Below are 16,271 nucleotides of genomic sequence, written 5' to 3' on the forward strand. Positions count from 1 at the left end.
CTTTTGTGCAACTTGTTGGGCTTGCCTGGTGTGTGGTTTTGAATATTGAGCCTTCCTGGATGCTTGCTGCTTATTGAAAATAACCTCTTGAATACCAGCCGATAAGGTCATGCAAGATATAAACTATAATGAATTACATTTGTCCTATTAGAATAAAAGGTAAAGGTAAAGGTATCCCCTGTGCAAGCACCAGGTCATGTCTGACCCTTGGGGTGACGCCCTCTAGTGTTTTCATGGCAGACTCAATGCGGGGTGGCTTGCCAGTGCCTTCCCCAGTCATTACCGTTTACCCCCCAGCAAGCTGGGTACTCATTTTACCGACCTCAGAAGGATGGAAGGCTGAGTCAACCTTGAGCCGGCTGCTGGGATCGAACTCACAGCCTCATGGTCAGAGCTTCAGACAGCATGTCACTGCCTTAACACCCTGCGCCACAAGAGGCTCTATGTATGACTCTCATTTTTATGACCTAGATTTAAAAAATTACATCTTGTTCTCATTTGCCCACTTTTCCAGCATATTCAGATCTTGTTGAATTCTATTTCTATGTTCTGGGGTATTCACTACTCTTCCCAATTTGGTGTCATCCACAAATTTAATGAGTCCTCCTACTCCCTTATCTAGATCAGGGGTAGTCAACTTGTGGTCCTCCAGATGTCCATGGACTACAATTCCCATGAGCCCCTGCCAGCGAATTGACTACCCCTGATCTAGATCAGTTTGACGACCCCTGATCTAGATCGTTGATAAAAATGTTCAAAAGTACTGAACCCAGTACTGAGCTGAGCCCTGTGGCACTCTGCTGCTCACCTCCTCCACCCCGGTAGAATACCATTGACAATCACTCTTTGGGTGCGATTTTCTAGTCAGTTCCCTAACCACCTAACCATCCAAAAATCCAGTCTACAGTACTCCAGTTTACCCAACAGAACATCATGGGGAACCTTTTCAAAAGCCTTACTGAAATCTAGGCAAACAACATCCAGAGTTTCTACAATCTGTCATTTGGTCAAAGAAGGAAACCAGGTTGGTCTGGCAGGATCTGTTGGAAACAAATCCGTACTGACTTCTCTGGATCAACAAATTGTTCTCCTAATGATTGCAGATCAACCCTTTTAAAATCTGCTCCATTATCTTCCCTGCAATTGAGGTCAGACTCCCTTTAGTTTCCCAGATCATCTCTCCTCCCTTTTTTGAAGATTGGGATAACATTTTCAAGCACTTAAGGGCTTTCACATAGAGGAGGAAGCAGAGTTGTTTTCTGTTGCCCCAGAGCATAGAATCAGAATTGATGGGATGAAATTAATTCAAAAGAACTTTCAGCTAAACCTCCAGAAGACATTCCTGACAGTTAGAGCAGTTCGTCAGTGGAACAGACTTCCTCGGGAGTTGGTGGGTTCTCCTTCCCTTGGAAGTTTTTAAGTAGAGGTTAGATAGCCACCTCACAGAAATTCTGATTCTGTAAATTTAAGCAGATTGTAAGTGATTGGGCAGAAGGGATTGTGTCCATGCTTGGCTCTTGTTGCCCTTTCTTGCATGCCCAGGGAAATGCCGGTTGCCATTCAGGAGGCGAATTTCCTCCAGACAAAGGATTCTGGATTGGCCGGGGGATCATCTGGGCATGGAATTGGGGTCACTTTCAGTGGGCAGGTAGTTGTGTGCAGTCAGCTGCCTATCAACAACCTCTCTGTCCATGTCAGTCCGCCACCCAGATGTATACATATACTCTGAGAATCAACCTATATTTCATATAACATACACAAATGTCATGCAGATATATTTGTAATTATACTAGCAATACCTTAAAAATGTTTGAGTGCTCAGTTTTCTGTTTAAACCACTGTATGTTTTTAGTTGCATCTATTCTCCATTTATGGTTTTTGAGAGAAACCTCTCAAATAATATGACGTTACTGAAGTCCTTAAACCTTATTTACTGAACTAGATTTTCAGTTATCTGTACCAATAAGTGCTGGGGTACTTGGGCCAGTTCTCTTGTTCACACTGATGAGTTGCAGATGGCATAACTACAAAAATATGCTTTCTATCATGAACATGTTTACTTGCATTCCTAACATCTAAGGTCTGTTAACATAGGTCTGAATTATCTTAAAGTGTTTCTGTACATATAGTTAAATGAAAACTAGTTTTTTGAAGAAAGATATATACATATACTACATTTCAGTTTCAATTGCTGCAAAAGTAATACTGTGGTGTGAACATATTAAATTCCTGGTACATTAAGGAAATTAAGTTTAATGTCTCATCAAGTATTTAACAATTAAAATTATATTTCTTATTTTTCAGAAACCAGCAAATATTCTGGTAATGGGGGAAGGACCTGAAAGAGGAAGGGTCAAAATAGGTATGAATGTTCAATAATAAAAAATGCTACGATTATTAAGAGTGCTGGTTTTTACACAGTGATAAACTCTGCCTCCAGAAGTGTCTCATGCAAACTCTCTGCATAATGAGGACAAGTGAAATAACTGTAGTGTACAGATTAGCCAGAGCCCAAGTATAATTTCTTTGGGGTTGATACAAGCTTGTAACATGAGCTTGTTTCTAACATAAAAAAGATCCCATCTTATAAATAAAATTGCAGTGGGACAGAAAAGAAAAAAAACTGTTGTATTTCTGAGTTCATTTGCTGCCTGAGTTCATTTTCCTTTCCATACTTGGATCCTGAGGTTATCTGTAAGTGCAAGTGAAAGCAGATATTTCCATATAATTATGATAATTTTTTTTAAATGCCAGCCCTCAAAGTTTTACTATTCATTTCCATTTAATTTGGTATTAAACACCTGTTAGTCTGAGGTGTTTGGAAGTTAACATTCAAATCCTTTGTTCCAATGCCACACCAAACCGCAAGTTGTGCTGTTGTACCTGAACAATTATTTGGGCTTCCAAATGTATATCAAGTTTAAAGCCTGGAAGAAAAGGTCCCTGCCTTCTCCCCCAAAGTAGGGAGGAAGAAAAAGGCAGCCTGCTTGCTCATCTGGGCCAGGCACTGCATTTCTAGGCACTGCACTGGGTGGTGGCAGGCCATCAGCCCACCAGGAAAAGTACCAGTGGTTGTAATGGTCAACCCTACCCTATACAAAAGACAAACTTGATTACACATGATAAACATGAGTTCTCTGTCCTTTACAAGCCAATCAGAATTTGGTATGTTCTGTTAACTGAAGGGTGGTTGTAAGGTTGTAAGGGGAGGAATCCCCTTTTATTTGCAAGTCAGGAATAGAGTACTCGCTCATGTTTCTCCTCTTACATTCACACAACAGAGACACTAGGTCTGAGATATGTGTGTCAGTAGGGATAGAGGAGGTGGCAGTAGTTTTCTTTGTATTCATTTATATGTTTTATAATTTTTTCCAGCTGACATGGGCTTTGCAAGGTTATTCAATTCTCCTCTGAAGCCACTTGCAGATCTGGATCCAGTTGTGGTAACCTTTTGGTACAGAGCCCCAGAACTGTTACTTGGTGCAAGGCATTATACAAAGGCCATTGGTAAGTTACTAATATAGTTCCTGACAATGTTGGAAAAACATCTGATGATGGCGAATTCAAAGCATGAATGCACATTTAGTACACTTCGGAAGCAAGAGCTGCTTTAAGTGTAATTCTGATTAAAACTGCAGCAACTACTGAATTAGAACATTTCAGTGTACTTGTGGTTGTACAGGCCCACCCTTCATTCTGGCTATATCCAGCTGTCATTATTTTCTCCAGTATTGTCCTCCAAGCATCTAGTGACATTGTTTAAAAACTTGAGAACTGCCTCCAATAACTTTGTCTTAAATTGTTCAAATGTCTTAATGACCATTTTAGAACAATTTTATCTCCACTTTATTTCCTGACATTTCCTCCAAATTGTTATCTGAATATATTACATCACTGACACATGTGTATAAGGTGCTGCCAAGTCGCAGCCAACTCATGGTGACCCCCTTGGGTTTTGAAGGCAAGAGACTAATAGAGGTCATTTGCCATAGCAACCCTGGAATCCATAGGTGATCTATCATTCAAAAACTAACCGGGGCTGACCTGGCTTAAATATTCAAGATTTGACAAGTTCAAGCAGTCCTGCGCCATCTTGACCAGGGCCACTGACACATATTTTCCCCTTTTTAACAGGCATATAGGGGCTTTGTGCACTACAGACTTCAAAGGTTATGTCCTTCTCTGACTTACATTTTGGTGTTGTTACCTAGAGGTGTGATGGTCTCAGAAGGAAGGAGGTGCCTGCCCACATGTTGCAGATGTGAGAAGTTTTTCAGTGAGGGGAGAAAGAGGAAAGAAACCCTGAAATCTCACTTTTCAAATGATCAATTAAATTATTAATTGGAATATAAGTATTCATTTCTGATTTTCTCTCTCTCCAGAAACCTGTGTTTCTGCATCAGAATAGTTCTTAACCCAGATGGAAAAGTGTAAATCCATTAATCAAAGTAGTCATGTAAAAGAGAGACACTCTTCCTTTTACCTTCTATCTACCCCACCGTTCTATGCCCTTTTTACAGAGCTTACTTCATAGCCAACTGTCTGTCTAGCAGTGTTTTTATCCCATCTTTCCTCCAAAAAGCTGAAGGCAGCAGGTATGATTCTTTCCTATTTTATCCTCACAACAACCTTGCCAGGCAGATAAGGCTGAGAGAGTGTGATTCGTTCCAGCCAACTCTAGAAACAGCACCTAGATCAAACAAAGAAAGCTGCAGACGTTGTTTTACAGCATGAAATATTGGAGGGGTGAAATGTATGTGTGAGCTGAAGGCAGCTTCTACAAGGGTGACAGGTTCGTGTGGTTTCCCCATTGTTGGTGCAGCTGCTGATAAAGTGCAATGGCAAAGGGGCTTCCATGTGGCAGAATTCCCTGACCCAGTCTCACAGAAGTGACCCCCCTCCACACACATACACACACACCTCGGGGCTTCTGGAGCTTTTGCATTTTAAAAATGTGGTACTAAAGTACTGATATACCATTATAGTAACAGATGTAACAGATCCTGTGAATTCCCAGCTTTCATTTTTTTAAGGCTCTATTTCTTTCTGTTGTGAAGATAGGACTTTCCCCTTATATTTCCACAAAGAAAGGAGATAGAGACTTACTTTTTCTCAATGAAAGCTGAGAATTCAGAGAACCTATAGTTACTATGTTATCGTATCCATGGTTTCTCTATATATTTGTGAAATGGCCCTGGGAGAGGAGTGTGTCCCGGGGCGTCTGCAAGGAAATACGGGCCAATCAGGGTGCAGCCAGCACAGCTGGCCGCACCCTGATTGGGCTGGCCCCTATGCCCGCCTCCCTGATTGGGTGGGCCCCTACGCCCACCTCCCTCACAGTATGCCTATCATGGGGAAGGAAAGGTGACTTTAAACTGCTGAGAGACAACTGAGGCCTGCTGGATGACTGTACGCCATTCTTAGTTATCTCAGAGCTCTCAGCCCCACTTTCCTGACAGTGTGTCTGTTATGGGGAGAGGAAGGAAAGGTGATTTTAAACTGCTTAGAGACACCTGAGGCCTACTGGGTGAATATGGACCATTCCCAGTTCTCTCAGACCTCTCACAGCCTCACATCCCTCTCAGGTTGTCTATTGTGGGGAGATGAACGGTGTTTGTAAACCGCTTTGTGACTCCTTTTGGTAGTAAACAGCAGGGTACAAAAATCCAGCTCTTCTTCTTCTAAGGGGCAACCGTGAAAGAAGCATGTGGGGGCATAATATTATATCAACATTAAAAAAAATGGAGACAGAAGGAGCAGGGCCACAGAACTGGCAGGAATTGTTTGCCATGTAATCTCCCCCTAAGAAGAGTCTCCAATCTGATTTTCCCTTCACATATCTGAAGACATGGCTCTTGAAAGCTCATCTGTAACCACTATGCCACAATTCCCAAAGGTCAGTCCTCTCCCACACTCAACAAACATTCCAAACCACAGGTTCTTGACATCCATCTCTTCACACCCATGCCCTCATTTGTCACCACGCCACCACAACTCCCCCCGCCTCCAACACACATATTCAACCTCATGCCCTTACAAACGGGACAACCCTTCCCCTTACTCTTCCCAATGCCAAGGTCTCTCTATCTTAATCACTCTCTTCCTTTTTACCTCCCTCTCTCTTTGCTATTTCTCCCCCCTCTCCCCCTAGCTAGCACCCATTGTATCTGCTACAATGGGCTTTAATTCTAGTATTGATATAAAAATATTCTGATGCCAATATTTAAAAAAATTAAAAGCTCTGCAGTGACTGGAGGAGAAAATGGCTATTGCAAGGACAGGGTCAAGGGAAATGGTGCTCACCCTCATAGCTGCCATCTAGTCTTTACTGTGATCTCTCCCAAAACTTTGGAGCAAAGCAGGCCTGAGAAAGACTGGAGAAAACCAAGAGAAATAGGGGAAGTGCAGAAATGTACTTTGATGCTGTAAGGAAGTGAGGGGAACACTTCCCAACAGCATTGAACAGAGGACCAATACCATATGCAGGAATGGCCAAAGACAGGAAGGCTGGTTCATATTGAGCTCACGTTGCTCAAAGTTGCTCAAAGTTCCATTAAGGCATTAGGCTGAGAACTTCCCATCTCTAATCTGGGCTCCTGAAGCCATGAGGCACTACAACTACCAATGGGTCTGCTGCTGTCTTTTCTTCAGCGTGGGTATGGAGAGGACTAATCTCAGGGAACCCCAGGTCCAATTCTTAGCTGGATGCTTAAGAAGGGGTGAAGCAGATGTTAAAGATTGGCTGGGGGGGGGGGTGAGATCCTGGCCCCAACTGAAGACCTGGTGGAGGAGTTCCATTTTACAGGCCCTGCAGAATTGCAAAAGCTTTGCCAGGGCCTGCAGCTCTCCTGGGAGCTCATTCCACCAGGTAGAGCCAGGACCAAAAAGGCCCTAGCCCTGGTCAAGGCCAGGCATACTTCTCTTGGGCCAGGGACTTCCAGCTCATTCGCACTTGCATAGTGCAACACCCTGCGGGGGGCATAAGGAGGCAAGCAGTCATAGTAGACATTCCTCCCCGCAAAAAACCATAAACACATGTCCAGCTGTCCAATGTCAACTTGGGTAGTCTTTCTTTTTTTAAGTCTTGAAAACCCACAAAGACTCATTATTCCAGACAAACTCCCACTTTTTCCTTCTGCTGGTTCAAGATATGCAGTGGAATCTATTATATGGCAGTATGCAGCCGCTCTAGTACTCTTCAGCTGATCCTGCTTGGCTTGGCATTCTGAGGGATGTACAGGAACAGTGTGATTTGTGAAGCAGGGCAACACCAGGAGGCTTTTTTCATACTATATAAAAAGCTCCTAGCCTGAGGGCATCTTACCTTCAATGGAGGCTCTGCTGATTAGGGATTTTTTTTCTTGCTAATTCAGAGATGCTATCTTGCAGGGAGGAGTTATTCTAAGGACTGGTTTCAGTACTTAAAAAGCAAGATCTATATGCATTATTGTTTTATGAATATGAGAAACATTATTTTGTGTAAGACGTTGGAAATACCTTAAAATATAATAACCATCTTCAAGTATTTAAAAGGCTGCAATGCAGAGGATGGAGCAGAGTTGTTCTCTCTTGCCTCAGAAGGACAGACCAGAACCAATGGAATGAAAGTACTAAAAATAAATTCCGTCTAAACATCTGGAAGAAGTTCCTGATACTTAGAGCAGTTTCTCAGTGGAACAGGCTTCCTCGGGATGTGGTGGGTTCTCCATCTTCTGAGATTTTTAGAGGCTGGATAGCCATCTGACAGAGAGGCTGATTCTGTAAAGGCTTAAGGGGGTGGCAGGTTACAGTAGATGAGCGATTGGGATGTGAGTGCCCAGCATTGTGCGGGGGGGTTGGACTAGATGACCCAGGAGGTACCTTCCAACTCTGTTATTCTATGATTCTAACTTTGGGAGTTCAGTATCAGAGGATGTGATGATACCACTGGCTCAAGACTTATGGATCCCAACAGATTCATGAACACTCTGTGGGACCCAATGCCTCCTGGTACTTCTCTAAATGAGCTAGTCAGTGACTGGTACAACCTGATGCTGCCATAGATGAGTTTGCCCCTTGGCACCCTCTCCATCCCTGCTGAAAGCAAGCCCCTTGGTATAGTGAGGAGTTCCGTGAATTGAATCAGGAACTGAGACAGCTAGAGCGAGTATGGAGGAAAATTTGTGACAATGAAACAAGAACATCTTTCAGGGCATTTATAAAAATCTATGAGATGGCAGTGAAGTCAGTAAAATGCAATTTTTAATCAACTTTTATTGCATCCACAAACTCGCACCCAGCACAATTATTCAGGGTAGTTCAGTAACTCACCACCCTCAAGGAAAGGTGCCAAAACAGAGAAAAAATGGACATCAACTGTGAGACATTTGCGAGCCACTTTGCGGATCAAGTCTTGACACTCTACCATGACCTTCCACCAACTTTAGAAACAGAAGGGGAACTAAAGGCTTTCTCGCTTTTGCCCCCCCTCCTGGTGGAATGAGCTACCAGATGACATAAGGGTCCTGCTGGAGCACAAACAATTTTGCAGGGCCTGCAAAAGGGAGCTCTTCCACCGGGCATTTGGTCAGGACAAGTGAATAAGCCACCAACCACCAACCAAAGCCCAGTGGCTTCTCCCACCATTCACTGCACTAGCAGAAAAAAACAAAATCACAGTACAGAAAAGCTGAGTTGCTGATTGTTGAATGTTAAATTACAAACATGTTATTTTATACTTGTCAAGATGTATTGAATTGTATTATGGAGCTGAAAGGGAGAGTGGTATTTAAATATAAGAATTAATTAATTAAATGACTTAAAAGGGGTTTGAATAAGTTAATGGAGGTTAGGTCTATCATTGGTCAGTTTGTTAAATGACACCTCTGTTCAGACCATTTCTGAATATCTATTGTTCTAGAGAACAAGCAACAGTGATTTTTATTTATGTGCTGCTTTTTAGTGGAGAGGGTAGTGGAAATTCCTTCCAGTTCTTAGACACTTCCTTGGTTTGCCATTTACTCTGCCCATGCAAAAGATGGCTCAAGCAAAGTTACAGGGAAAATAGTTCTGCTTTTCTTTTTCTGCCTTCTCCATCACAGTCTGACATCTTCAAAGAGACATTTTAAACCATCAGGCATCATGGTAATTTCATTAAATACAGTTCTTCGTGTGGCTGTTATGACTAAAGATGCCTTTGGATCCAGCTTCTTCCTTTGATTTTTCATTGTTATTTATAAACACACACACACACACGTCCCAAAAGAGTCTTCTTCAGAAGGCATTGGGGGGGGGGTCCACTTTTGGAAATCATAACTATACAAAAGAGTTTGCAACGTTAGAAGAAAGCATCAACATAAAAAATGTTGTACAATGTTGTAGTTTTTCCACTGTATCTGAAGATGCATGACTTACCTTAACACAAATTCAAGTTAAAACATCTAAAAAATAACAATTGCTGTAGAATTTTGCTGCTTTAGCAATTTCAGTTCTTTTTTTAAAAATCCCCAAAATGCGGGTAAAATGGTGTCCATGAGGAGTTGACAGCAGCAAATGGCGCTGGAAATAAACATTTCTGGAAATGTGCTGGAAATAAACATTTCCATTTAGACACTAAGCAGTCTCATGTGTACTGTATTCTTTCAGAAGAGATCGTAATGAGGTAGATTTGAAAATGCATACTGAAAAAATTGTAAACCTCAAAAGAAAATGATGCTGTGTTAAAAGCTCTGAAAAATGGCGCATGTTAAAGCAGGAAAAAATTCTGTGTGGAAGTAGCCCCAGAACAGTTTTCATTTGAACCAGAGTATCCAAAAACAGTTTGTCTTTCTTTTGTATTCATGAAGAAACAAATTATCTTCATTTAAAAAATAATGTATGTTCTTTCCTCAAAAGATGCTTTTACCTTCACCTTTTAAATGTATCTCTTGCATAAATCAATGGCAAAGTATTTTAGTTGAAAAATCATACTGTTATTTAAAAGTGTGAAAATGTACTTGCTAAGAAAATTCCGTTAGTCTATTTAGGTGTTGATCTTGTAAATATTATTTTATTGTTTGCTTCTGTTTTCCATTAAGACTAGTAATCTAGTAATCCAGTCTAGTAATAGAAATGGGATTTTTTCACTTTTCTGAAATTATTTAAATCTGTTTTAAATCATCAGTAGAATATCCTGTTCTCATGGGTGATTGTATTCCCTCCCCATTTGACTCTATATTTCTGATTGCCCTAGGATGCATTCAGATATGACAAGCGAACTACAGTTTATTTATGAAGAGAACAAGCTAGGACATTCTCAGAATCACATGTTGCCTTGTTTCCTTATGTGTTGCATGGAGACAGAAGGCATCTGTGTTTAGAACTAACTGCAGTTTGTTATTATATTTGAATCCAGCACATTGATAAGTGATGATTTGCTTTCTAGCCTGGGGGTCATCAACGGCCGGACCACAGCCTGTGGGCCGCAAAAGCCTCGGTAACAGGCAGCGGGGGCCACACCTCCCTTTCCCCGCCCCCTCGCAGCGAAGCGGCCAATTAGCTTGTGGCCTGGCGAGCTTCTCACTGCGGGGGGGGGAGAGAGAGGTGTGGCCGCCGGCACATCAGTGGGCACAAATGTGCATGCGTGGAGTTACCACGCATGTGCGTTTGCACCCACTGAGGGCACAAACACACATGTGTGGCAGTTTCGCGCTGCGCAGAACTGCTGTACATGCCCCGCCGGGAGCACAAACACATATGTGTGCCAGCTCCATGCATTCGCGAAACCGTCGCACGTGTGTTTGCACGGGGCTGCTACGCACGCGCGGTGCTCCGGGCCGCCCTCTCCCCCCAACTCCTCCTAGTGGTCCGCAACCGTGAAAAGGTTGCGGGCCGCTGTTCTAGCCTACAATTCAGGATTATAAAACACAGTTTAATGGTAACATATGCTAACATATAACTTCAAGAGAATAAACCATGTTTTGTTATTTAATCAAACTTGGTTATAACGAAGAACTTCAGTTCTAAATCAAGAATTCCTCAGTATCTACCCATCATATGGTGGTGAGATGGGGTGGATTGAAGGGCAAGTGACTCATTCTCATTATAAACTAGCCTGTTAATTGGTGACACCTAGATGCATTCTCAGTGTAAACATTACAGAGAAGTTTGTTTAATCTGCCTATGAACAGGGAAACAGTAATTCCATTTTTGATCATATCCTGTTTCTATACATTATATCATTTTGCAATGAAAATTGCTTCGCGGTATCTTACTTAAAATGTTTGCTAAACAGGAGACAAATTCAGAATGAGAAACAATTCATAAACTGTATATTGCATTGTAGAAACAGAATAAGAATAAGCTTTGAATCTTAAAGTGTAAGGAAGTAGATTTTGAACAAAAATATCTTTTTTATTGTGAGATATATAATAGACTAGTAAAAAAGCCCATTTATAAAAATGGGCATGTGTAGACCGGGGCGCAGCGTCAGCGCCAGAGCAGGGCTGCGGCATGGACATGGCGGGGCTGGCGGGTTGCGGCCAGGCCTCTCCCCAAGCAAGTCCCGAGGCACGGGTCCTTGCAGGGCTGGGGAGAAGGGTGGGCGCAGTGATGTGCGGCGGTGCAGCAAGAAGGGCTCCGTTGGCGGTGGGCGCACAGGCAAGTCTTCGATGTGGCAGCCCTGCTTCTTTCCTGGGGTGCGGACCTGTGGCGCCACTCCCCTCTCCGGGCGCCGCCCCCACCAAGGCCCCTAGGTGGCCGGTGGGAAAGGATCAGGGCCGCCGCGTCTTAGATGCGGCGGCCCTGCTCCTTTCCCGGCGGCCAGGACTTACCTTGGTGGGAGCGCAGAGCCGAGGACAGCTGACTCTGCGGATGTCTGACTTGCGGGCGGACTCAGCCGAGGACAAGCCAAGTAGCCAATGGTCCCAATTGGCCACTTGGCCCTTGAGTGCCACTCGGAGGGGCGAATTGTCCCTCCTAGTTTTTATCATGGACAGAGCCCGCCCTTTCTCCTCCCTTTTACTCCTTAGCCTTTTATTTATACCGCTCCGCAGGAGCAGTTTAAAGATAAGAGCCTCTTGTGGCGCAGGGTGGTAAAGCAGCCAACATGCTGTCTGAAGCTCTGGCCGTGAGGCTGGGAGTTCGATCCCAGCAGCCGGCTCAAGGTTGACTCAGCCTTCCATCCTTCCGAGGTTGGTAAAATGAGTACCCAGCTTGCTGGGGGGTAAACGGTAATGACTGGGGAAGGCACTGGCAAACCACCCTGTATTGAGTCTGCCAAGAAAACGCTAGAGGCCGTCACCCCAAGGGTCAGACATGACCCAGTGCTCGCACAGGAGATACCTTTACCTTTACCTTTTTATAATAGATTTTGGTTTGAACCTGGGTATAGTGAAAACTGCAGAATGTCTAGAAATGACTAGATTTGTAATGTGGAATACATGATGATTATGAGATTAATAATACAGTTTAATATTACTACTAATAATATAGTTTAATAATATGAGTACATCAGTTGTGAAGTTTGAAATGTGGAGTGTCCGAAGTGGATACAGTTATATTTTATGGCGATTGTAATGAATGGTGGGGAGAGGATTTTTGTTGTTCTGTATACCCTGGTTTATGTTGTGGTTTTTGGTTTATATGATCCTATTTTTCTTTTGTATCCCTTTGTATATTGTCTTGTTTTTTTAAATAAATATTTATTTTTAAAAAATGACATTTAGATGTTTCACTTGACCTTTTGTAGATATATGGGCTATTGGCTGCATATTTGCAGAGCTATTGACTTCCGAACCTATCTTTCACTGTCGTCAGGAAGATATCAAAACAAGCAACCCTTTTCACCATGATCAGCTTGATCGCATATTCAGTGTAATGGGATTTCCTGCAGGTAATTGATGTCACCAACTATTCTTATGTAAAATTCTTGGTCTAAATTTTCGTTTTCAGTAAATTAATTTCTTATATGTATGCAGGATTGGAGATGAAGAAAATATTATACTTTATTTATTTGTTTGTTTATTGCATTTATATACTGTTTCTCCCTTGCAGCTTAGGGTGGTTTACAGAGAACATTAACTGTGTGACAGAATACAATATAAGTTCAGTAACTGCATCATCAACAGTAACCACAACATCAGCAACAATTGAACATTTCATTAATCACGGGTAACATTTCAACCACAACATGCAGAGTGGGCGTATCTGAATGGGAGGGAATTCTGGGGGTCCAATAGATGTTGTCACTGTCCTCAACCAAACGCCTGGCAGAAGAGCTCCATTTTGCAGGCCCTACGGAATTGTGTTAGCTCCAACAGGGTTTGGATCTCCTCTAGGAGCTTATTCCACTACGTGGGAGCAAGGACAGAGAACGACCTGGCCCTGGTTGCGGCCAGATGTGCTTCCTTGGTGCCAGGGATCACAAGCCAGTTGGAGTTGGCTGAGTGTAGTGGTCTTTGGTGGGCATAGGCAGAGAGACTGTCTCTCAGAAACACTCAGCCCATACTGTGTATGGCCTAAAGGTAAGTACCAAGACCTTAAGCTTAATCCAGAATTCAACTGGTAACCATTGCAGCTGTTGGAGCATGGGCCAGATATGGGCCCTCCAAGGTGTTCCCGAGAGAACCCTGGCTGCTGCATTCTGGACCAGTTGTAGTTTCCAGATAAGGGATAACGGTAGGCCCGCGTAGAGTGAGTTGCAGAAATCCAGTCTAGAGATGACTGTTGCATGGATCACTGTGGCTAGATGTTCTGGGGCCAAGTAGGGTGCTAGTAGTTTGACTTGGGGCAGGTTGAAAAATGCTAGCCGCGCTACTCTTGTGACCTGTGCCTCCATAGACAGAAAAGGTGTCTAGGATCATGCCCAGACTTCTGCCGGAGTGAGCTGCTGACAGTTGCACCTCATCCAGGATGGGTAGTCACACTTCCTCACTTGGGCCCTTTCTGCCTAGCCATAGGACCTCTGTCTTTGAAGGGTTGAGCTTCATATGACTCTGCTTGAGACTCCTGTCACAGGTTTCAGACATCTGGCTAAAGACTCTGGCTGTGAATCTGGGCGGCTATCCCTCAGAAGGAAGAGCTGGGTGTCATCTGCATATTGGTTGTCTGTCAGAGCAACCAGTGCTGTTTCTACCCCATGGCCAGGCCAGAAACCTGACTGGGACAAATCTAGGACCAGAGCTACATCTAGGAATGCTGATATTTGATCCATGGCAGTCCTTTCTACCACTTTCCCCAGAAATACTAGGTGCAAGACAGGGTGGTCGTTGGCAGGTTCCCTTGGATCCACATATGGTTTCTTCAGCAGCCGATATACCACTTCTTTCAATATGATATTGAGTCTACCAGTCAAGAATGTCAGTAACCCATATTTTATTATTTTGTAGAAGCAGGAGACTTGAATTGCCATCCTGTGTATATTTATTGGGGAAGAAGTTCCACAGAATTAAGTGGAGCTTACTTCCAAGTGCTGGTCAATGTTTAAAGAATTTAAATAATGCTTCCCCTTTGCAGCCTACTTCTTTTTTGTAAATGACATTCTCTTCCCCATGCATCCTAATCTGTGAATGTTTCATACTCCATACTATATTCTTTACCTGTTGGAAGTATTTACCTGATGAATTGCCAAGTACATGCAGTGCAGTATTTTCTGTGGCATAGCTCTAAATATGAGGTATTGACTCAACTACTTCTTTAGTGTTAATCAGCTACTTATAATCCATAAGGATGTTTCCCTTACTTTCTCTTTCTTCCTACAAAATGAAACATGGGGAACTGGATTTGTCACAATATTTAACAAAGTGTACATCACTGTCATCAGGTATTCTGCCAGTATCATCGATACTTTTCACATGGGACTGTTCAAAGATGGGATGAAATTATACTACTTGGCTAAGTCATTGGAACCTTTTGAACGGTGTCATAGAGCTGTGTTCCTGTTTTCTCATTGTGCAATATTGTTATCAGAGTGTGGTACGTTAAGTTGTGTGAAGTGGATTTGGTTTGGCACAAGGAGATTCAGGGAGAACAAGTCCCATGACTGAAGCTTAGAACAGAGTATTAATAGAAGAGCTTTCATAACACCAGGGCTCACAAAGAGAGTTTTTCAGGGTTTGATTTAAATCACTAGTCAATAAGACTAGAATCATGTTTTTATATAAAGACTCATTCCTGCTGGCCTTAATATTTACAACCCAAATTAAGGTTTAATTTTAATATAATAACTTTTCGGGTTAATTTTAGTTATATCAGTAACTTAATGAGCAGTTATTTACCACTTGAAACAGATAATTATGAAATTATCATCAGGTGAAGTAGTAACTTTCCATATAATTTTAATAGTTGTGGAATTGTTCTTTCTTTTTTAAAGATAAAGACTGGGAAGACATAAGGAAAATGCCAGAATATCCTACACTTCAAAAAGACTTTAGGAGAACAACGTAAGTTCTTTGCATGTAATATTAATTGTAACTATAGTTTTAACATATTTATGGGGGGGGTTCATACATACAAACACACACACACAAATATATATATATGAAAAAGCCCATAAATATGTTAAAACTGTGTCTGTCTGTCTGTCTGTCTGTCTATCTATCTATCATCTTTTATTGGGCTCAAACATTAAAACCTGCAAGAAAAAGACAAGAAGAAACTTTCTATATAGCACGCTTGTTATCTCTAAGAAAAATGTGAATCAGTGCACACTGTGAAAACATTAGGAAAGATGACTAACAGGTAGTTGTGCACAGCACAAGAAACCTGGTGGAAAGAGCTCCTGGAGGAGATCAGGGCCTTGACGGAGCTTAAACAGTTCCGCAGGGCCTGCAAGGAGGAGCTCTTCCGCCAGGCATTTGATTGAGACCAGATATAACCAACATTGACAAAAGGCCCCTGCTCCCCCCCCGGCCCCCCCTCAGAACACCACCTATACACTCTGGACCTGTTTGTATGTTGCGCTGTTGTATTGTTTATTGGTTATACTATTATATTGTTATATGTTTACAATTATCAGTTATTATTGCACGGTTATTCATATGTTTTATAGACTGTTCCATGTATTTTTCATATGTTATTATGTAAACCACCCTGAGCCCCCAGGGAGGGCGGTATATAAATATAATTAATTAATAAAATAAAATAAAACCTATCTTGTAGACGCATGCTGTCTCGTGGGTACCAACAAATAAGAGCTCTTTAAACTCAGTTTTGTGGCATGCAGGAACCCAATGTGGACCACAGCGAATGGGAGTTAACTTTTCCTCATGCCATTTTCCTGATATTGACATGAGGAGCTACTATTTGCCTCACTG

General features: G+C 42.4%; 1 protein-coding gene across 3 annotated transcripts in view; it reads left to right on the plus strand.

Moving 5' to 3' along the window:
• CDK19 (cyclin dependent kinase 19) overlaps window positions 1-16,271 on the plus strand; it is a 107,691-nt gene that overhangs the window by 77,091 nt on the left and 14,329 nt on the right. For all 3 annotated transcript variants that reach the window (XM_077302079.1, XM_077302086.1, XM_077302095.1), the window contains 4 exons: window positions 2,305-2,362; window positions 3,376-3,507; window positions 12,707-12,850; window positions 15,329-15,398. In XM_077302079.1, the coding sequence (XP_077158194.1) occupies window positions 2,305-2,362; window positions 3,376-3,507; window positions 12,707-12,850; window positions 15,329-15,398 (404 nt within the window). The remainder of the gene's footprint in view (window positions 1-2,304; window positions 2,363-3,375; window positions 3,508-12,706; window positions 12,851-15,328; window positions 15,399-16,271) is intronic.

The sequence above is a fragment of the Paroedura picta genome, chromosome 1 (assembly GCF_049243985.1).
Source record: "Paroedura picta isolate Pp20150507F chromosome 1, Ppicta_v3.0, whole genome shotgun sequence".
NCBI classification, from domain to species: domain Eukaryota; kingdom Metazoa; phylum Chordata; class Lepidosauria; order Squamata; family Gekkonidae; genus Paroedura; species Paroedura picta.